Source organism: Plecotus auritus (genome assembly GCF_963455305.1).
Source record: "Plecotus auritus genome assembly, chromosome: 2".
In the NCBI taxonomy this organism is placed as follows: domain Eukaryota; kingdom Metazoa; phylum Chordata; class Mammalia; order Chiroptera; family Vespertilionidae; genus Plecotus; species Plecotus auritus.
The window spans coordinates 59545074-59567497 of NC_137771.1; the positions used below are offsets into that span (position 1 = coordinate 59545074).

The 22424-nt window shown below is 35.7% G+C and overlaps 1 protein-coding gene across 2 annotated transcripts in view; it reads right to left on the minus strand.

Annotated features, from left to right (window-relative positions):
- Nucleotides 1–22424, minus strand: part of ADGRL4 (adhesion G protein-coupled receptor L4) — a 112188-nt gene that overhangs the window by 29034 nt on the left and 60730 nt on the right. For both annotated transcript variants that reach the window (XM_080654847.1, XM_080654848.1), the window contains exons 4-11: nt 16415–16564; nt 15652–15722; nt 14682–14858; nt 14390–14573; nt 12134–12250; nt 7394–7599; nt 2580–2753; nt 1180–1383 (exon numbers count right to left, since the gene is read on the minus strand). In XM_080654847.1, coding sequence (XP_080510973.1) covers nt 1180–1383; nt 2580–2753; nt 7394–7599; nt 12134–12250; nt 14390–14573; nt 14682–14858; nt 15652–15722; nt 16415–16564 — 1283 coding nt within the window. The remainder of the gene's footprint in view (nt 1–1179; nt 1384–2579; nt 2754–7393; nt 7600–12133; nt 12251–14389; nt 14574–14681; nt 14859–15651; nt 15723–16414; nt 16565–22424) is intronic.

Here is a 22424-nt window from a genome sequence, read left to right on the forward strand (position 1 = left end):
ATTATTTAAAATAGATGCTTTGCCGCATCTACTTCAGAAGAAAACCTGGGTAGCCAATGGTTAGTTTAATACTTGAAAGATTTCTAGAAACAATGGAGAAAGAGAGGCAATTTCATATTCCTTGGCATGACCATGCACTTATCCAGGCTCCACCTGCAGCAAGAGCAGCTGGCCCCATGGCCATGACAATGCCCTTCTCCAGTGTCCACCCGCAAGAAGAGCAGCTGACCTGGGGCTCCAGCTGCTGCACTAGGAAAACCATTGCTGTGCTTATGTTTCCCCTGGGCTGCTGCCAGCCCATGACCTGGCACCGCAGGCTTTTAAGATGTTCCTGTTTTCTGAGAGACAGAGGATTCTTTGTCATGTGACTTTGGCTCAAGGTCTTCTGAAAGGAGTCCTGAACAACCATGCTGAACTTTCTTTAGAATGTACTGCTGGGTATGGGACACAGCTGAAAAGAGGAGACTGAAATTCATTTCTAGCATTAAATTACTAGATAAGTTGTTAAAAAAAGAAGAAGAAGAATGCACTGCTGGGTAAAAGGCTGCCACCCACCCCTCTTGCTTTCCTTTCTCCTTCACTCGGGATCAGACCTGCATCTTAGTCTGATCTCTCTCCAAGTCTTTCTCTTCTCATTTTCTTTCATAGTCATTTCATCTAATAAAGGCATTACATGTTTGATTCCATTTTAGTGTCTGTTTCAAGGAGGACCCAGACTAAACACAATATGGAAGACTATTTTATAAGGCCCTCAGTCAATAATAGTGAAAATGGGTAGTGGGTAGTTAATAAAGTGTAGTAACTAGGTAGATCCGATATATCATATTTCAACCTATGAATCGTTGCTGCTTTTATGTTCAGTCCCTGTGTTAAGATAAACTTTATTTCCAGTTCTCTCCTCCTGCCTTTGTTTAATGCCCATGTAAAATCAAAACATTTTTGCAAAGTTTTCATTTGCCCCAATAGTTCCTCATAATGAAGGACATTTTAGTTAATGGAATTGGTAGGCAGATTGCTTAGATATGTTAGCATTATTAAACTTAGAAAATACTTAAGAACAAAGTATATATTGTGTTTCCACATTAAACCCTTAATTATAACTCATATTTCTATGACATATATACTTAGGAAACTACACATTTAGAAAATAAAAATAGAGAGTAAAGGAGATCTACATACCTTATTAGAATTTGTATTGATCCCAACCAGAAAAACAAGTTCAGCAAGGAATAGGTTACAGCAGAGATTTTTGTGAATTGTTGTCCTGGTGCTTTGAATTTCACTAAAGAACCAGAAGGTAAAAATGCATATGGACAGGCAAATCAGAGAAATAATTATTCCTAGTTGAGTGATTCTTGTAAGAATATTATAATCTTTGATACCCTAAGGGAAAATAATAATAAAGCTGTTAAGAGAATAACTCAGTAGCTTGTCAAAGGAACTACACCATAAAATGAACTTCCATTTTTGGTGAAACATTAATCAAAATATCCATAAACTGTAAAAATACAAATGTGCATTTAGATGACTTGAAAATGCTCAATATTTTCAGAGGAATGTGATATAAATCATGAGGCACTTTAACAGTTCTATAATTAGTGAATTTTTTTCTAGACATAGTATATATATTAGTATATGGTTTAATACTGTTATCATCATCAGTTTCATGATATTAGAATGGTAATTCATTATTGTAATGTGAACATGGTTAATTTAAACAGATTTATCAGTGGTAAGTCCAATTCTTATTTCTATGCAGCGATTCATCTAAAACACATTAACAAAGGTATTAGAAATGCTGAACATATAGTGTCAAATAAGTATAATTGAGAGATTTTTGAAATGAGAAGGTTGGTTTTATTATAACTAGATGAATATTAATATTTTATATACAGAATAGAAGTTTCTTTGCTTACTTAACATTCAGGAAAAGAAAGCATCTTTATGACTGGTATTATGGTTAGGAAGATTTTTTTTGTATATGTTTATGTGAAAATGAATCAATTAAGATTATCAAACAGATATATAAATTGATATTATATAATGTAAATGCAAGATATTACTGATGTAACATACACATTCTAACGCTATTCACCTTAGATTTTTCATGTTTAAAAATCTTGTGGGATTCTATTAAAACATGGTATTAGCTATGAATGTGCTAATTCTTATTGACCAGGTATCAAATATTTTTTACTAAATTTTATTGTAAGAATAAACTTTGTATACAAAGCCAAAAATCCTTAAAGTCCAGTATACATTAGAATGTATAAGTGGCCTTTAAAGGGACCATTGAAAACAAAGAGTCAATGCATCAATATTAGCACACAATCTACTACATATTCACAGACCAGGTAAGTCCTAGAATAAAAATAAGCTAAAATTCAGTCTAGATATGTCATAGAAGGCAGGTGAGAAAAACAAAAGCAAAGACTATAAAAAGATAATGTTGGAGTTTCATCCATTAATGAAATATGCTATTTACACCCAAAGAAAATATATATAAAGTAATTATTCTCTTAAATGACACAAAAAGAACACATGGTGACTTATAAATATTTAGTAGGAAATTGCCTTACAATGGAAGTACCAGAAGACATCAAAATGGCAAAATGTGTCAGATGATTACAGCTGCAAGAAGTGTGGGTGTCATTGGAGTATGTTAGCTCACAGCCCTCTAAGGACCAGCTGCCATTCATGGTGTCAGGGGAGTAGTTCCAAAATGCACATTGACTCCTATACTTATCTGTGGTCTGAAAAAGAGACATTTTACTGATGGAAAAAAGAGAATAAGTTACACATATGGCATCACTTTGTAATATTTAAAATACCATTTGCATATCAATATAACTAAAACCATGTCTAAAAATTTAAGCATAAGTCAATGCTAATGAATGTAGGATGCTTTTATATGGGAAAATTGAAGTTAACATTGCAACAATGCCATATTTTATCGACTCTGTCACAAAATTGTGAAAATGATTTATCAAATTAGATCATTTATGTATCATTCAGAAGAGTGCATGACACTCATAATTATATGATATTTATACAATAGATATTAATTGTTGATCTGGGTACTAAAAATACAATACTGAACAAACAGAAAAAGTATCTGTATTGTTGACCTTACATTCTCATGAGGAGATAAGAAATTGTTAAACAAGAAAAATAAACCAGGGAAAGGAGAAAGAAAGTAGTATGGAGTTTCATGTGAGGAGGCCTCTCCGGGGAGATTATATCTAAGTGAATACCTTAATGTAGTGAGAGCATGAGCTCTGGAGACTGGGGAAGAGAAGGTCCCAGAGACTTGGAATGGAAAATGAGAAAGCTATGAAGTGAGACTGAACAGGGACTTTCCAGAAACATGTAGAAATCAGTGTAGTTAGTGCACAATGAATGATATATAGAGTAGTAAAGCCCTGCCTGGGTGGCTCAGTTGGTTGGAGCATAGTCCCGTACACCAAAATGTTGTGGATTTGATTCCCATTCAGGGCACATACCTAGATTGTGGGTTCAATCCCCAGTTGGGGCGCTATGAGAGACAACCAATCAATGTTTCTCATAGCAATGTTTCTTTTCTTTCTCTTTCTCCCTTCCTCTCTCTCTAAAAATTAATAAGCATATCCTCAGGTGAGGATAAAAAAAAAAAAAGCTGTGAAGACAAGAACAGAGATAGACGGGGGTGATCACATAGACTACAAGATGGTTCAATAAATAGTAGTTCCCTTTATCATATATATATATTAAGAAATCATAACACAATACCTAATGAACTATGTTTTAATAATTATTTATTAATAGAATGGTGAATACTTTAATCTTGTATCTTGTAGAAATAAAAACTGCTTATCTACACTAATAAAAGAGAAATACGCAAATTGACTGTACCTCCGCGATGCCCATCAGCCAATCAAGAGTATGCAAATTAACCCAATAAAGATGACAGGTTAATTTGCATATGCAGGGGTGGAGCAGCCAGGTGGGACACCTGGTATGAGGGGGAGGTTGGGAGATAGAGGGAGCTACAGGAGCGGCGCTCCAGCCGTGAGCGAGGACTTGCAGCCCGGGAGCGAAGCCAGGGGCAGGCAGGCCTATTCTTGCATGAATCTTCGTGCAACAGGCCTCTAGTCCTATATAATAAAAGGCTAATAGGCAAATCGACCAAATGGTGGAATGATGCGTTGCTATGACGTGCACTGACCACCAGAGGTAGACGTTCAATGCAGGAGCTGCCCTCTGGTGGTCAGTGCGCTCCCCCTGCTCAGCCAGAAGCCAGGCTTACAGCTGGCATACGTAGCAGCAGTGGTGGGAGCCTCTCCTGCCTCCACAGCAGTGCTAAGGATGTCCGATTGACATCTCTAGTGGCGGGCCTATGCCGTCAGTTGGACATCCCCCAAGGGCTCCCAGACTGTGAGAGGGTACAGGCCAGGCTGAGGGACCCCCACTCCATGAGTGTACGAGTTTCGTGCATTGGGCCTCTAGTAATTATATAACAGTTTGCAGTTTAACTAGGTGCTTTCTCACATACTTTAATTTTACCCTTAAAAGAGTCTTGTGAGGTAGGTATTGTGTTAAGAGGCCAAGAGGTATTAAAAAATATATTCAAGACTAACCATTAGTAAGTGGAATAAGACAGAATCATACCTAAAACTTCAGACAACTATTTATTAAGGAAAATATCAGTTGAGTATCAAATAGGTTGTGAAGCCAGAAATTCTTAGTTAAAAAGATAAAGCATCTGCCCTCAGAATGATAGAAACCCAGATGAATTTTAACAAAATCATACTATTGCTTTAATGAGATATCAGCTAAACCCAACACCAGGATGATGGTGAAAGGCATGTCCAGGCCAAAGAGCAAACTATCTAGATAAGATCAAGTTTACAGAGGCTGAGGAAAGATGTCTCTAGGATATCAAATTAGCTGGTAGGTAATCTTACGTATTTGAATGTTTTGTGAGGAGATATATAGTATTGTCAGAAAGTTTGAGTACAACTTAGTAGTGGTTAAATAGATATCTCAGCCAGCTAAATTAGAGGAATGTACTAACACTTGAAAGATGTTTCATGTTCATGATTCGATTGTGAATAATACAAATTAAATTATAATAATATACACATTAAAAAGAGATTTAATCTAAAATTTGATCTAAGCATAGGAGTATGGATAGTTGTGGGAGTATGTGTATCATAGGGGAAGTTGTGTGCAGGAAAACAAAATCCAAATTTTCCATAGATCGAAGTCTGTTGATAATACTTATTTTAGAAACTTAAAATAAGAGGTGTTACTGAGTTTGGGTGAAGGAGATACAGAGCCACTGAGAGTGTGGTCCCTTTTTGGTAGGAAGCAGAAACTTGAGCCTATTTTTTAGTGGAGACACTGGCAACAATGTGGAGATATCCAGGGAAGAATAAATCATGAATGAAGTATAATTTTTTGAGAGGCAGGTAGGGGAGGGTTTCAGAGAACAGCACTGGGCAGAAGAATATTATAACTGCTGAAATCACGGATTATGGAGGAGGACTATGGGAATAAAAGTTATTTTACAAGTTGGTTATTGAGTGGCCACAGGCAAGTTACTTAATCTCTCAGAGTTTCAGTTTCTTATTCACAAGATAGAGATAATAGTACATATCTCACAGGACTATTGTAAGAATTAACTGAATTATTTAAAAAGTAACAGAATAAGGATAATATTTTTATGACAACTATTACTAATATTCCTCTGAGGCAATAGAGAAGTACATATTAACTAGAGGCCGGGTGCACGAAATTCATGCACGGGTAGGGTCCCTAGGCCTGGCCAGCGATTAGGACCCATCAACCTCCACCCCCACCTCCTCCTTCTCTCACTCCCTCAGTGCCCTCCCCCCACACCGCTGGTCACCTCCCATGTTTCGTGCTGCCCCCTGGTGATCAGCACACATCATAGTGAGCAATCAAACTCCCTGTCTCCCATTTGATATCCAGAGGGGACACTTTGCATATTTTAGCCTTTTATATATATAGATTATATATATAGATGGGTAAAGTTGTGAGTAAACTTTCAGGGAATTAGGAAACTGAAGGTGTTATGTATAACTTGTACTTTCTCAGAAAAAAAATAGGATCAAAGTTTTATTATTAGAGACAAGAAACCATGAATAGGTAGGTGTGTTGTCAGAGAAAAGTGATGAAATTTCATTATGATAATTACTTTGAATGGGAAATAGTTTTGATCAGAGTGGCAAATTAGAACAATAAAATGTTTCCATTAATTATAATGAAGAATTTTTGGTGAAATGTGTGATGTGTTTTGTTGCTGTGTCAAAGAGATTGAAGTAGGTTGTCCCGGGCATCTTTTCACCTACCAAAACATTCCTCCAACAAAACTATAGAAAATCTGTCAGACTATTTAAAAGAACAGTGTTTGGTTTCTGGTGTCCAAAGGGTCATTTGCATTTAGCATCTAAAAATATGTTTAGTTTCTGTTCATACAACATTTCACACCTTCTATTTCCCTCAACATAATGCCTACCGATGTTTAGGTATGAGCTATTTTCTTGCACTTTCCTACACTTAGTTTCTCTCCTCAATAGATGTCTTTATTTATAGTGACACATTTGTATTGTGGGCAAGCATATATGTTCTTTTAGTCCTTTCCCTCTCCCATAAACATGTCAATGTAATTGGCCAACTTCAAGGCTCTCCAAATGGAGATTAGTGGTCCTTTAATCATGTTCCAGGGCTGAAATTCTACTGAAAGCCCAAGAAACTGCAAAAAGGCAGCAAACAACCTATGACTTTGAGTTTCCCCATTCATTTTAGGTATATAAAAATACTAGGTACTTGGTTATTTCAAAACATTTTTTTTATTTTGTCGTTTCAATTACATATGAATTTGAAAAAAGATTTAGAATAACAATAACAGAGTAAAATGGTCTCAGCTAATTTCTTTTTGAAATATTATAAACTTCATTGTGATTTTGTTCTAATCAGTACTAAATCTGCACAAACATTATTTTAAATGATAATTACTAACCAAACATTACCTTCATTAAATAAGTAATATTTATCTCTTTGACACTGATACATTTTTATAATTCATTCCCTAAAGGTACAGAGACTTCCCAAAATGAATGATATATGTCCTTAAAACTAAAACTAAAATATAGCTTAAATTTGGAGAATCAAATATGTTAGTTTTTTGGGGGGGTATTTATTAGACAGTTTAAAGAATATTGAAAGTATAAAAATATATAGAAAATTAGTTGTAACCACTTTACACTTTTAATTTTGAATCTATTTTTATACTCAAGAACTCACATATAATTAAAGTGACACAATAAAGATGTCCACTTCTTTGAATGTTTCACAATTACAATCAATAGTCACCAGCAAAACAACTTACCTTTATATGACTTAATGTAAATGTTATTTTTTCAAGTTCATACAATGTGGGTGGGTTTGAGCTAATTGAGACGGAAATTATTGAAGAGATGACTCTTTTCTCTTCTTCAGAATGATCATAACTTTGAGGTTCCAATAAGAAGTTGTCAGATGATGAAAACAAGGGACCAATACTCTTATAATATAAAAATGCAACTGCAACATTGCCTGTAAATCAAATGAGTGTATTTGGTGAAATTTTTATAAAACAAACACTTTTAAGCTGTTAAAATAAACATAATTGAACAATTTTTTTTTACCCTGGGAGTCATACAAAAAACACCCAGATAATGAAATGTGAATCATTATTAAGTTCATGCCTGCATCACCAAACCATATTAATACATATTATCTCACCTCTGTCTCTGAAACTGATTACACACTATAACATCTCTTCTGCACAAACTATATTTAAGAGAAAAATAGTCCTAAGTAAATTTACATCCCAGTCCTAAGAACCAAGGTGTGAAGGATATTCACTCAAAAGATAAATTTTTGAGTTATTACTTTGCTGTGTAAATATGTGAGTTAGAAAGTGATTGGGAGAGGATTATCAAAGATGTATAGTATTAAGAAAGTTTCTAATTGAAAGAGTTGTAAAAGTTCAACTTCATGCTTACTAAACTTTTTTCTATTTAATATTGATGACATATAGCTATGCAGTCTTAAGACTGGACATTTATTGTTTTCAAGGTAGCCATTGACCAGCACCCTGTGATGCCCCTCAAATACAGTACATCAACATATAATCCAATACTAGACATGTAACCTGATCAGTACAGACTATCATGTGACTATTTTCCCCTTAGCCTAGACACTACACCTCTATTAATGGAGCTCAAATTGCCCTGGTTTTTGTAGCAGTTTATTATCACTTATTTTAAATATGAACAACCCAATATCTAGATCTAGTATATTTCAAACTTCTTGTTTGAACTTAGATCATATTATGTCTCTATTTGTTGTACAGAAATATGAAAGCTATGTATAGGACTTTATAGTCAGACATTACTCTTAGAATCAGAAATTCCACTTTCAGTCATGGCTCCTACTTGATAAAGTAACTAACTGCTTCAAACTTTAGCTTTATCACTCTTAAAATGATGGCAGTAATATACTAGCTATTTATTAAAATAAGGTGGAGACCAAATTAAGTAATACATGTGAGAGTCTTCTGGAAAATTTAAGATACTATATTATTATGATTATTGTTATACTTATTAACTAGAGACATTATACATTTATATATTTGTACAACTTACCATAGGAAAAACTCTACCATATTCATTAGCTCCTTTAAATTTGTGACACCGACCAATAATTTAGCATAAATTAACCAAAATTATAAATACAAATGTTAATAAATCATAAAAACAAAGGGTGTTATACAAAGCCTGAACTCTCCACATCACAATATCATACTATTAAATAATAATCTTTGGATATGGTTATGTGAGCGTTAAGCTGCCAAAGTATATTGCTATTCATATTTTTTATCTTAACCTAAAAGTATCATAAGAGACATTGATAACCTTGCTGAAATTCAGATACATTACATATTTTCTTGAACTGCCAGTCTAGAAAAAGTATATCAAAAAAAGAAATAATGTTAGTAAAACATGACTGGGCTAGTGAAATAATAACTCAAAGAGATGGCAAGTAACCCAGCCTTTTTGATGGACAGAGTAGGGCCGGAAGTGGGACCTGAAAACCTTTTAGGTCAACTTAACCTAGTCCAGTTAATAAACCAGTTCATGCTACAGTGAGTAGTTATAGTAGGAGTTGGTCCAAAAGCCAATGAAGCACCAAAAATATAAGATGGATTTTTATAATCTACTAGAGATTCATGCACTTGGGGGTAGGGGGAGGGAGGGTCCCTCAGCCTGTCCTGCACCCTCTTGCAGTCTGGGAGCCCTCGGGGGATGTCCACCTGCCAGCTTAGGCCCACTCCCCAGGGGATCGGATCTAAGCTAGCAGTCAGACATCCCTCTGGCAGCCCAGAAGCTCTCAGGAGTTGTCCTACTGATGGCTTAGGCCCGTCTGTCTGACATCCTTAGAGCTGCTGAGGAGGAGGGAGAGGCTCCCTCCACCACTGCTGCATGCAGCAGTCAGCCTGGCTTGTAGCTGAGCAGAGCTCCCCCTGTGGGAGCTCACTGACCACCAGGGGGCAGCTCCTGCATTGAGCATATGCCCCCTGGTGGTCAGTGCATGTATAGTGACCAGTCGTTCTGCTGTTAGGGTCAATTTGCATATTACCCTTTTATTATATAGGATGGTTATAACAGAGAACAAATGTGTTATTGTATACTAGGTGTACCAGTTAATGCAGATTTTCTAATCAAAGAAAACACAATAATTTCAAGAGAAACATCAAAAGTGCTTCATTCAAAGTAATGTCCATTGCTAGCTACACATTTCCCCCATCTTTAGGTAATTTGTGGATACCGTCCCAATAGAACTTTTATTGTTTTGAGGCAAACCATTCAAAGACCCAATTTTCCACTTCTTTGTATGTTTTGAAATGCTCTCAGAAAGTGCATGTGCCATCGATCGGAACAAGTGGTAATCTGAAGGAGCAACGTCTGTTGAATACAGCAATTGGGTTAACACTTCCAAGGCAAAATCTTTTAACATGTCTTTAACTGGTTTTGAAGTGTGTGACAGTGCGTTATCATGAAACAAAATTACTTTGACGTGTCTTCTAGAACATTCTTATTGTTTCACAATCAAAGCGTGGTTCAAATTGATTATTTGTTGTCAGTAGCGATCAGTATTAATGGTTTCACCTGATTTTAGAAGCTCATAATACACCACACCTTCCTGATCCCACCAAACGCAGAGCATTGTCTTCTTTCTGAAGCAATTTGGCCTTGCAGTCGATGTTGACGGTTGACCTGGATCAACCCATGATGATGTTGTGCATTTGGGATTCTCAAAATAAGTCCACTTTTCATCACCAGTCACAATTCAATGCAAAAAAACTTTCTTTCGTGCCGTTGAAGCAACATTTTACTGATCACTTTCGGTTTTCCATTTGTCTTTCGTTCAGTTGATGTGGCACTCATTTTCCTTCCTTTAAAATCTTTCCCATTGCTTGTAAATGATCGGAAATTGTTTGCTGAGTAACATTTAATCTTTCTGCAAGTTGTTTTTGAGTTTGACACGCATCTTCTCCAATAATGCTTGTAATTGTTGGTCTTCAAACTTTTTTGGTTGACCTGGACGTTCTTTGCCTTTCACATCAAAATCATAACTTTTAAAGCATTTAAACCAGCATTCACAAGTATCTTGAGATGGAGCATGTTCACCATAAACTTCCCAAAGTATTCAGCAGCACTTTTCTTCAAAATAAAGTAATGAATTAAAACTTCCCGCAAATGCTCTTTTTTTTTTTTTTTGGCACAAAATTCGACATTTTTAAGCATAAAACTATCTCTGATGTTAACACCTTCAACAAATTTGACATATGAAGTGTTGAAGATTGTTGTGAACATAACAAAATAGCATACATATCAAATCACATATATATCAACATATGTGTAACTCCATCTATTGAAAAAAATTCTCATTGTTACCTGTACTCTTAGTATATTTTTCATATGTATTTATGACCACCCATAGATTCTTGAGAAAATATTATAGTTCATACTTTCCTAGGTAATATATTTGGAAGAACAACCACAATTGTTCTACTATTGGCAGATATTTTTTTCTAAGTGCATTGCACTTAGAAAGCAGATAAATAGTTAAATTAAAATAGCAGCTGATAGATTGTCCTTGGTTAGGGGGCAAGGAAAAGCAGGCCAGGACTGAATTCTTTAAATCCCTTCCTTCTATTGCTGGTTCTGTACTATCTGTTGATATGCCTAGAGACAAATCTATTAAATGTTGTGGGAATTAAAGATTTAGTTTATATAATTATTAAGTTACCTTCTAGTCTAGCATTCTGTGATTCCATTCCTTAAGAAATAGTGCCTTTAGTTCAGTTGAAGACGAAGCAATGATAAGTGGGGGGGTCGGGGGGGGGAGTCCAAGTTTAAATAATAACTTTCTGTATTTTTGAACATTATTTGCCTTCCTTACACAATCACAAACTGAGTCTCAAAATGAGGAATATGAAGTATTACTGAAGAAGAAATATTAAAAACTGTATGTAAATTATAACATTGATTGACTACTGTAAACCAAGTAATAGAATCACATTTTTAAAATATTTTCATTAGAATCTCAATATCAGACAGTTACAGAGGTTGAAGGTAAGACAAGAAGGGTGTAGATATTGTCAGCTAAAATTCTTCCAGGTATTTATATCCAAATGAAAATTTTTTTTAAATATATTTTATTGATTTTTTACAGAGAGGAAAGGAGAGGGATAGAGAGTTAGAAACATCGATGAGAGAGAAACATCGATCAGCTGCCTCTGGCACACCTCCTACTGGGGATGTGCCCGCAACCAAGGTACATGCCCTTGCCCGGAATCGAACCTGGGACCCTTCAGTCCGCAGGCCGACGCTCTATCCACTGAGCCAAACCGGTTAGGGCGCAAATGAAAATCTTAAGTACAAATATGGAAATTCTGTTTTTAAACATCAAATGCCTATAGAAAACCACATATATTATATGTACACATGATATAATCAAATCCATGATAAGTATTTATTGCAAATCATTGACATTGTATATATGATTGTCAAAGTCCTACCGTCTGTATCTCCTGCAGGTTTTCTCTTTGGAAATATCTTTATATAATCTCCATCCACATTCATATTGGGATGAATATATTTCATGTGATGTGAATCAAAAAAGAAAGCTTTAAGAGCTGAAACAAAAGCATGAAAATCATAAATTTTCTAAAATTAATTTAATCAATATTTATTTAGTTAGAGACAATTTCAGCCATTGTTATTTTATTTCAACTTCTTATTTATGACAGATAGAATGAACCTGTTCTGAACATGTTTGAACATTATAATTTATCTGATTCAATGTTATTTTTTTAATTTACTATAATGCTCATAGTTTATCTATACCTTTATTAAATAAAAAATAAAGGATAAAACATGTATGAATACAGGGAGGCTATCTATACTAATAAAAGGGTAATATGCTAATTAGACCAGGCATCCTTCCAGACAAAGCCATGGTGGTGGGGGCCAAGGCAGAGGCAGTTAGGGGCAACCAGGCCGGCAGGGGAGAGCAGTTAGGGGGCAGGCAATCAGGCCAGCAGGGGAGAGCAGTTAGGGGGCAATCAGGCTGGCAGGCAGAGGCAGTTAGGGGTGATCAGGCTGGCGGGGGGGGGGGTCAGTTAGGAGCATTCAGGCAGACAGGCAGGTAAGCAGTTAGGAGACAGCAGTCCTGGATCAGGCCTAAACCAGCTGTCGGACATCCCCCGAGGGGTCCCAGATTGGAGAGGGTGCAGGCCAGGCTGAGGGACCTCTCCTCCCCCCATGCACAAATTTCATGCACTGGGCCTCTAGTATATCATAATTACCAAAGCAAAGAATAAGAATTATAATGTCTTAGAGGATGGTATTATAATATACAATATGGAGAGGGATCTAACTAAATTCCTGTAGGATACTTTTCTTAACTGGTATACTTTCACCTTTTTCATGCAGGATCATCATAGAAATGTTAGTCACAATGCTTGCTACTTTAATTTTGAGTAAATGATGAACCCTGATGAGATAATGATTTTTATTGCATATCTACTGTTGCACAGCAGGATGTCACCCACAATATATAGTAGAGTTGTACTCTTGTTTCCTCTGAACTATGTTATCAGCATCTTCAATGTGATCCAAGATTCCTAGTGTTTTAAGTATAAGACTGCATGAAGCAGGAAACATTCTAATATACTATATCGATTGCTTTAAGTTATCAAAAGATAAAAGATTCCTAAAAAGAAATTTAAAAATACTACATCCAGAGAATCTCTCTGTTACTATCATTGGTCAAGGTAGATCCTAACAGTCATGAGATTACAAACTCAGAATGGCAAGGGAGTAATATGCTTTGTGCATTTAAATGCTAAAAGTTCAGGAATAGGAAAAGGTGATTGTAGGAATAAGGCAGTGCTCATGTATTCATCCCTTTTCACTCATCCTTTATTCATGTCACTCTTGTAATATGCATCACCATTTCTTTCTGCATTGATACAAAAAAAAGCCTATTTATTTATTTATTTATTTATTTTATTGTTTAAAGTATTACAAATAGTAGTACATATGTCTCATTTTTTTTTCCCCATTGACCGCCCCCCGGCTCCCCTACCCCCCCGTACATGCCTTACCTGCACCCCCCCCAAGTGTCTTGTATCCATTGGTTATGCTTATATGCATGCGTACAAGTCCTTCGGTTGATTTCTTACAGCACCCCCCCCCCCAACCTCCCCTGCCTTCCCGCTGTAGTTTGACAGTCTGTTCAATGCTTCTTTGCCTCTGTATCTATTTTTCCCCCATTTCTTTCCTAAAAAAAAAGCCTATTTAATCAACAGTATCCTATATAATAAAAGCATAATATGCTAAGTGTCTGACCGATCAGTTGACAGTTCAGTCAACCACTCGACCAGTCACTATGACACGCACTGACCACCAGGGAGCTGATGCTCTGATCGGTAGGTTAGCTTGCTGCTAGGGTCTAGCGGATTGGGACTGGGCGAGAGGACCAGACAAGCCCTGAAGCCCTCCCGTGATCCCTCCCCAGCCGGCTGCCCCCCCACCCCATCGGCCCCGATTGGGGCCAACTGGCCAACCTCCCATAGTCCCTCCCCGGCCGGCCAACCACCATCAGCCCCAACTGGGACTGGGCAAGATGGCCCCGATGAACCCTGATGGCTGGCCAGGCCGAGAGATCCCACCCATGCATGAATTTGTGTACCGGGCCTCTAGTTTTAAATATTCTCCTTAGGGCTTGTTTGGAAAATAACATTGCTTTGAAATTGACCTTGGCTTCTTACCTACATCACTTGAATTAGTATCAAACTGAGTGGTCTCTTGGAAGTTTTGAGAAATCCGTAAGGTAGCTTGTTCGACAGCATGCATCAGCTTTGTAAGATGAGTTATTCTATGAGTTGTAGGTAACTTGTCCCAGACTATAAATGTATCCTTTTGAACAAAATTATTCACAGTTTTCACAAATTCCTGTTGAAAAATGTGTATCTTTTAAAAATGTTGGAATCTTTCATTAGTCATAGATGTAAGGGGAACTTTGAAGCTCAATAATATTGAGGTAAAGTTCAGCATACTTACAGCAAGAGTTGAATTAGAAAGGGTGTCCTTGCCTGAGTTAGTGCTATTCATGTAACCAAGGAATGGTGATGATTCTAATATTTCTATGTATGTAGTTATATCCATTGGTGAAAGATGTTTCACAGAATTCCTATAGACATCTTGTAGTAAAGCCACAAGTTGGCCTATGTTTCTAATCTGAACAAAAATAAGTTCCGAAAAATGAAAGGAGATTAGAGTACTATTGGATCTTTTCAAGAATAAAGGTTGCATGTTAAATTTATTCTGAATTTGGTTGTCTTGTCCTATATATTAATAAGTTACCAGACTAAACCCAAATTATAACATGCAGCACTTCAACACAAAATTATTTACAAAACCTTCCCAAATAACTTAAAAAAAAACATAAAATTTACTTCATAAAAGAAACAGCATGTTTGAATTGGTAATTTTTAAAATCATCTTTTTAAAGTTATAATACTTATAACTTAATTTGAATTAGATTATAATCAACCACAGAAAATTCTTTACAACACGATAAAATGGAAATTGCTTTAGCTGATTGTTAATTAGTCTTGTTGAGATTCACTTTCAATCACATGATAATAATTTTATAGATGCCCTACTTTTTGAAATATTTGCTAAAGAAAGCAAAATCTAGATTCATTTATCTATAACTCCTTAGAATGTGAGAATGAGCCTGACATCAAAGTATGTTTTTTCTATTTTGTTCATCAACTTTCTTTACATATTGAAAAGAATTTTTGACTATATTGAATAGTGAAAAGTAGCATAAGCTAAATATGTAAAAGTCTTCTTCAAAACTTTGGTCATTTTCAAATTAATCCTACCTGTGACTCAAAATTCTTAGAACTCTATATTTAAATAGTTTCAACTCTTCATGTTACACTTTTTAAAATGTGACATTGAAAACATTTTAACTAAAATAAAAATATCAAAATAAAAATAAAATTTTAATTCACCTACTTACTTTTGTTAAAATTTTATCAACATTTGCAGCAATACAGGCATTATCTAAATAGCAGTCTGCATTCACATTTTCTGTAGAAGAAAATGGATCATATAGTAAGTTTTAAAATATTTTTCCTAAGATGATTATATTGATTCCAATAATTTTGCTTACTTATTTAAACATTAAAAACACATTCTTAATACAAGTTTCATTTTCAATTTTTATTCATTAAAATTCCATTATTTTTATTTTTCATTATTCATTAATTTAAAAGTTATTCATAAAATTTATTCATTTTATTCATAAATACATACTATTTTATGAAAAATGGAAGATTTTAGTTATCCTAAGGAATATAAATTTATTTATTTTTTATATTTTTAAAATATATTTTATTGACTTTAGAGAGGAAGGGAGAGGGAGAGAGAGATAGAAACATCAATGATGAGAGAGAATCATTGATCGGCTGCTTCCCGCACGTCCCCCACTGGGAATCGAGCCTGCAACCTAGGTGTGTACCCCTGGCCGGAATCGAACCCAGGACCCCCCAGTCCACAGGCCGACGCTCCATCCACTGAGCCAAACCAGCCAGGGCGGAATATGATTTATTTAACTACATCAAACAGGTGTTCTACATCTTCTATAAAGAAAATAATATAAATATATATTTTAAATTTCACTTGATAAGCAAGTGAATATTGGAACATTTCTTGGAAGGTATAGCTCTTTGACACTTTACAACTGTGTAGTACATATTTTACATAGTTATTTGATAATTTACCTTGGCAGTAAGTGCCATCATTAGGTGTGAACTGTGCTTTCCCTGTGGATGTCTGATAACCTTCCTTGCAGGAGCAGTTGTACCCACCATCCACATTTTCACATACTGCATGATCACCACAGGCAACTGATTCACTGCATTCATCTATATCTGGAAATATTTGGAAAAAAAAACAACTTTTTTAATTTAGTATTCATATAAACGCTACATTGCTGATATTATTATGTCCAGTTAGTGATTTCATAACAAATTTTATAAAAATGCAAGGAAAATCCCATCATTTAGAAAAATGACAAAGCTAATTTAGCCTCATAAATTTGTTTAACCTTGATTTAGCCAATGGATTTTGACAGTGTATTGAAAATGTTATTCATGGGCCAAACTCTTGAACTGTTTTCTGAATGGCATGATTCATCAACAAAGTCATTAATTTCATCATTGACTATGTAATATTTAGTCTAATTTAATAAAACCCCAATTTTTTAAAATACTTTGCTTTCTAATATTAAACTTAATTAATTATAACAACTCAGCTTAAATAACTCTGGAGGATAAAAAAGAATAGCCCACTTTCTTTCCAAGGCTCCATTTCCTCATGCAAATTACCCTAAAAATTAAGATGTAGCAAATGTGTGATTCAACTCCCTTAAAATTACACCACAAATGTTATTTTTGTTCAGCTTATATTATATTATGATTCTTAATACATACCCAATGTAGATAAAGTAACAAATGGTACAGAATTAAGTCTTTGATTTTTCAGTAGCTATATATCAAAGCCACAAGAAAAATGATAGGTTTTAAGCTCACATAATTTATATTCCTAATTTTAAAAATTTTACATACTATAGTGAAATAAGTCTTAAAGTCATAAATACAGTATAAATGCTCTGCCAGTAGGCAGGGTTCCAATAGAGAATGATTCCAAGGAACTGAAGTCCAGATTGTTACCTTAAACCAGTGGTCGGCAAACTCATTAGTCAACAGAGCCAAATATCAACAGTACAACGATTGAAATTTCTTTTGAGAGCCAAATTTTTTAAACTTAAACTTCTTCTAACGCCACTTCTTCAAAATAGACTTGCCCAGGCCGTGGTATTTTGTGGAAGAGCCACACTCAAGGGGCCAAAGAGCCGCATGGGGCTCGTGAGCCGCAGTTTGCCAACCATGGCCTTAAACTAATGCAAAGATTTTTTTGTGTTTCCAGCCTAGCTCTGACATCTTAGAACTACTCTATGTTAGATTAATGAATAAATCTGTACTCTTAAGTATACAATTTTACTAAATAAAACTAATAGAGTGTCATAATACTGTTTGTCATAAAAAGGAAAGTAATTGAAGTTCATTAAAATGTCATTTAGTTAGTTATCTTAAATGTAGCTGATACTAATTTTTCACTTTAAAAATGCAATAAAGCTACAGAAAAACATTCAAACTCACACCACACAAAACTGAAACTAATAATAGATACCTTGTCAGATTCTTGAAGAAAATTCTGTTAGCTTTAAAAAGTGATGGTACTAGATTTAAGAAGACAATTAACAGACCCAAAAAAGGTAGAAAATCCCATGTTCTTCTGCCAAGTCTGTGCATTCATGATCTGTACTATCCAGAAATCCAAGTACATTACTTTTAAAGAAACAGGACTGCTCTAGCATCCTCACCTTCTTCCTCTTATTTCTATATATGTGTTCAGAAACTGCCACTCAAAAAAAAAAAAAAAAGAGAGAGGGGGGAGACAAACTAAAGTAGGGGAGGAGTAATAGCAGGTTGACTGTTGGAATCTGTAGAACCATCAGGAAAAGCATTCCAAGTTGAGCTGAAGAGAAGGACCCAGGTAGGAGTGCAGACTAGGGTTATTATTTTTTCATGAAATCAATGAAGTGATAAAAAAAAGTATGAGAAAACAAAAGACTAGTCCTTTTTGGAAGAGTGCTGAAGAAGTAGCATTAACTGTCATCAAGTGGGGGAAACACTCCAAAGAAAGTGTGAACACATCCATGAAGTATCATGAACAGAACAATTTCTTCCATGGATAAGAATGCTATGTTTTGTTTTGTTTATAAGATTTTTTAAAAATTGAGTTTTAGACAGAGTGCAAGGGAGAGGGAGAGGGAGATAGAAACATCAATGAGGAAGGTACATAGACCAGCTGCCTCCTGTGTGCCCCATACTGGGAATCAAGCCCAGAACTAGGGCATGTGCTCTGATGGCGAATTGAACAAAGACCTCTAGGTGCATGGGATGACACTCAACCAACTGAGCCACACAGACCAGGCAGAAAGCTATGTTTTGATTACCCATGTTTCATACTTTTAGATGCCTTTTATGGGTTCACAGAAAACATGGTGTTGATTCTCTCAATTTCAAAATTATTTAAAGGTCCAACATTCCCTGGGAACTTCATCCCACACCCAATCTCTGAGCAACATACAAATCTTGGCTGTACAAGCTCAATTTTTATCTGCCCTCTTGTACTTTGGGCACAGGTGTACACAATCTTGCTCATAACTGACTGTGCTTCAGCTCTCCCCTGTGCATCCTCCTCAGCCTGGGATGCTTATGTTGGAGCTCTGCTCTAGTTCAAGCCCTCTCACCACCACGTGGTATCAGCTACATGGTATCTCAGAATGTCAGCCTTTGATCAAAGAAGGTATATCAACTTCTAAATTCACCAATTCACAAAATGGTAGTCTGTAAAAATCATGAAGTAACCTGGGAGACTAGTATTCAAGATTAGGATTACGCAAATGTTTATATTCTAACTAGAGGCCTGATGCATGAAATTCATGCAAGAGTAGGCTTTCCTTCCCCTGGATACTGGCACTGGCTTCCCGCAGGCACCTGGGACCAGGGCTGGCTTCCCTCTAGCCCCAGCTTTGTCTGGAAGGATATCTGGTCTAATTAGCATATTACCCTTTCATTATTATAGATTTCAAATGTTATGAAAGAATATTAACTATCTCACCAAAGTAATGTTTTCCAAACTCTTTATATATACTTTTCTTGTTTATATTTTTTTCCCATTACTTTTATGTAAAATGTGGATGTGAAGTTTGCTGAATTTGATATCCTTTTCATTCAGGGCCTCAACAATAGTTTTTTGAGTTTAACCTAGTAATGGAGTTGTGTGGCTACCACAACTGGCTATGTGCTTCCACTATCCTCAGCATATCATTCTATGCCCCTTTGTTACCTAGCAATCTAGAGAGAATCATAAAATATTGAAAGACTAGCCCATGCCCAAATAGGATGAAACTAGATTAGCCAAAATGAATATGACTGCCAATTTGCAGCGAGATCCACACTGACTTCTCTTGCAATTTTTTGCAGGGCATAATTGGCTTGGACCTACTAAAACAACAATGGATTCTCCCTAGCTCTATGTTATTCATTAATTTTGGGACCCTGGGTAATACTATAAAAATATCTTTTATCTCTAAATAGTTATTTGCGGGAAACTGATCATTGTCTCACTAATTAGAAAGATATGGACAGGGAACTGGGAAGGCTGGTCAACAACCTTCATTGCTCTGGAAGGTCAGAGCTAGTTCGCTCACTGTTTAGTTGAAACATTGTTAGCTGAAGCAGCCTCCACCTGTTTGTCTTATGTAAATTTCTGTTATTGGAATTTTCTGCCTAAAGGTTATGGGTGTATTCCATAGTCTTAATAAAAGGGATAGCAAGGCCAGAGCAGTGTGTAGCCCTCCCACTAGAGGTGGGCTCCCGCCTGGCCCCCAATATTCCCAAATTAATACTTTTTTAGTCTTTTTTCATTTGTGTGCGGCCTTCTCCAGAACCCAAACCCTGAACTGGAACCCTGAACCGCATGGGACGTGAAAGGGGTTCCCACAGTTATTTTTCATAACAAATGAGGAAATGTATATGAAGGTGTTTGGAGTAGTGTCAAAGATGTAATAGATATTGTAATTAGAAATCAGGTCCAGAGGTTCCATTATGTTTTTTTTTCCTTAATATTAGGAGCCCTGTGAACATGCGGTTTGGAGAAAACAGATTGATAATGAGTGTCTCATTAGGTTGCTCTGTCTTGGAACTTCCCAAAGCTATAAAAGAGAGAAAAAGAACTCCCTCCCCTTCTTAATTAAAGCAAAATTGTACTATGTAATTATTTAGTTGGGCTATAATTGACATACTATATTTAAGAATTGATCCACTTTTCCACTACCAAAGAAGGTATATCAACTTCTAAATTCACCAATTCACAAAATGGTAGTCTGTAAAAATCATCTAACTCTTGGCTTATTAATGCCAACTTGATTTCTCTAAATGTAGGCACATCATAAAAATCATGTGCTTGTTTTGCACATCAAAAATTCATTTGTTACCTTTTCAGTAATAAGGTTATATATTTTTTTATGTCTACAATAAGCCAACCCAGAATATTATCAGAATTTCCTTTCAAAACATGATAATTTAATTGTTTTGACTCTTATAATGTTCATCAGTAGCTGAATTTTCTTTTTTTAAAATATATTTTATTGATTTTAGAGAGGAAGGGAGAGTGAGAGAGAGATAGAAACATCAATGAGAGAGAATCATTGATTGGCTGCCTCCCGCATGCCCCCTACTGGGGACCGAGCCTGCAACCCAGGCATGTGCCCTTGGCTGGAATCGAACCTGGGACCCTTCAGTCTGCAGGCCGACGCTCTATCCATTGAGCCAAACCAGCTAGGGCAGTAGCTGAATTTTCTGAAGTTGTTTAACTCACAGACTTCAAAGAAAAGATACAATGTTCAATTACTAGAAGTAACCTGCAGAGACAAAATTGGATGTTAATATTATTCAAAACGAGAAAAAAATCTGAAACTATAAGATTATCCATGGAAACAGGACATTAAAAAGTACAAGCAGTAAATACAGCTCTTAAGCACTTAAACATGAAGGCATTGTTAGGTTCCACTCATTTGGTATTGGGAGTGGGAGAGTCACTTTACTATTGGATGCCACAGTTTCCGCATTTGTGAAATGCAGGTCTGTAACTAGGTCTCTGGGAAGCTGGACAAATTAACTTTTGCTTTACAGTGATTCCAAGGTGAAGAAAATTCTGCAAGATGCTAAATCTTGTTCAAAGCTTTCTGTAACAAAATCACCTTATCTGTGTTAAATAGTATTTAAATATAGACTAAAAGTAAAGAATTTTGCTTGCGTCATTTTTGCCCTGAATTGCAGTTTTTCATTATCTATTTATAGAGATTCTCAATGACTATAATTATCAGACATGTCAAATTTAACAATCAGCTAAACTTCAAATTAGAGGCAACACAGTATAAGGTGATATAATAATGTATAAAAGGAATAGAATTATGGTACTCTGTTCAAATTCCCTGAGGATTTTACTACAGGACTGGAAAAAAGAAATAGTTGCTCTGCTTCTCAAAAAAGTTTAATCCTTAAGGACAACAAGATTGGTGAAAAATAACAATTTTGCAGAGAATGAGTTTTTTACTGAATAATCCATCAAATAAAACAAGTAGAAACTGAAGGACTCAGTACTGGGTATTGGGTTTTCATATAATTGTTGTGTTTACTGATTACTTAGAATAGCAAAAAATGGAATTAACAAAAAATTAGGGCCATTCCACAGTATCTTGATAAATAAATAAATATTGGGAGAAAGATTATATATATATATATATATATATATATATATATATATATATATATATATTTAAATATATATATTTTTTTGCTTTCAGAGAGGAAGGAAGAGGGAGAGAGATAGAAACATCAATGATGAGAGAGAATCATCCATTGGCTGCCTCCTGCACACCCCCCTACTGGGGATCGAGCTTGCAACCCTGGCATCGAACCCTAGACCCTTGACTGGAATCGAACCCTAGACCCTTCAGTCCTCAGGCCGATGCTCTATCCACTGAGCAAAACCAGCTAGAGTAGAAGAAATAGTTTTAAATTACAAATATATTATACTCCCAAAAGATGTTGGCATTAAATAATGTGTGTGTGTGTGTGTGTGTGTGTGTTTTCTCTG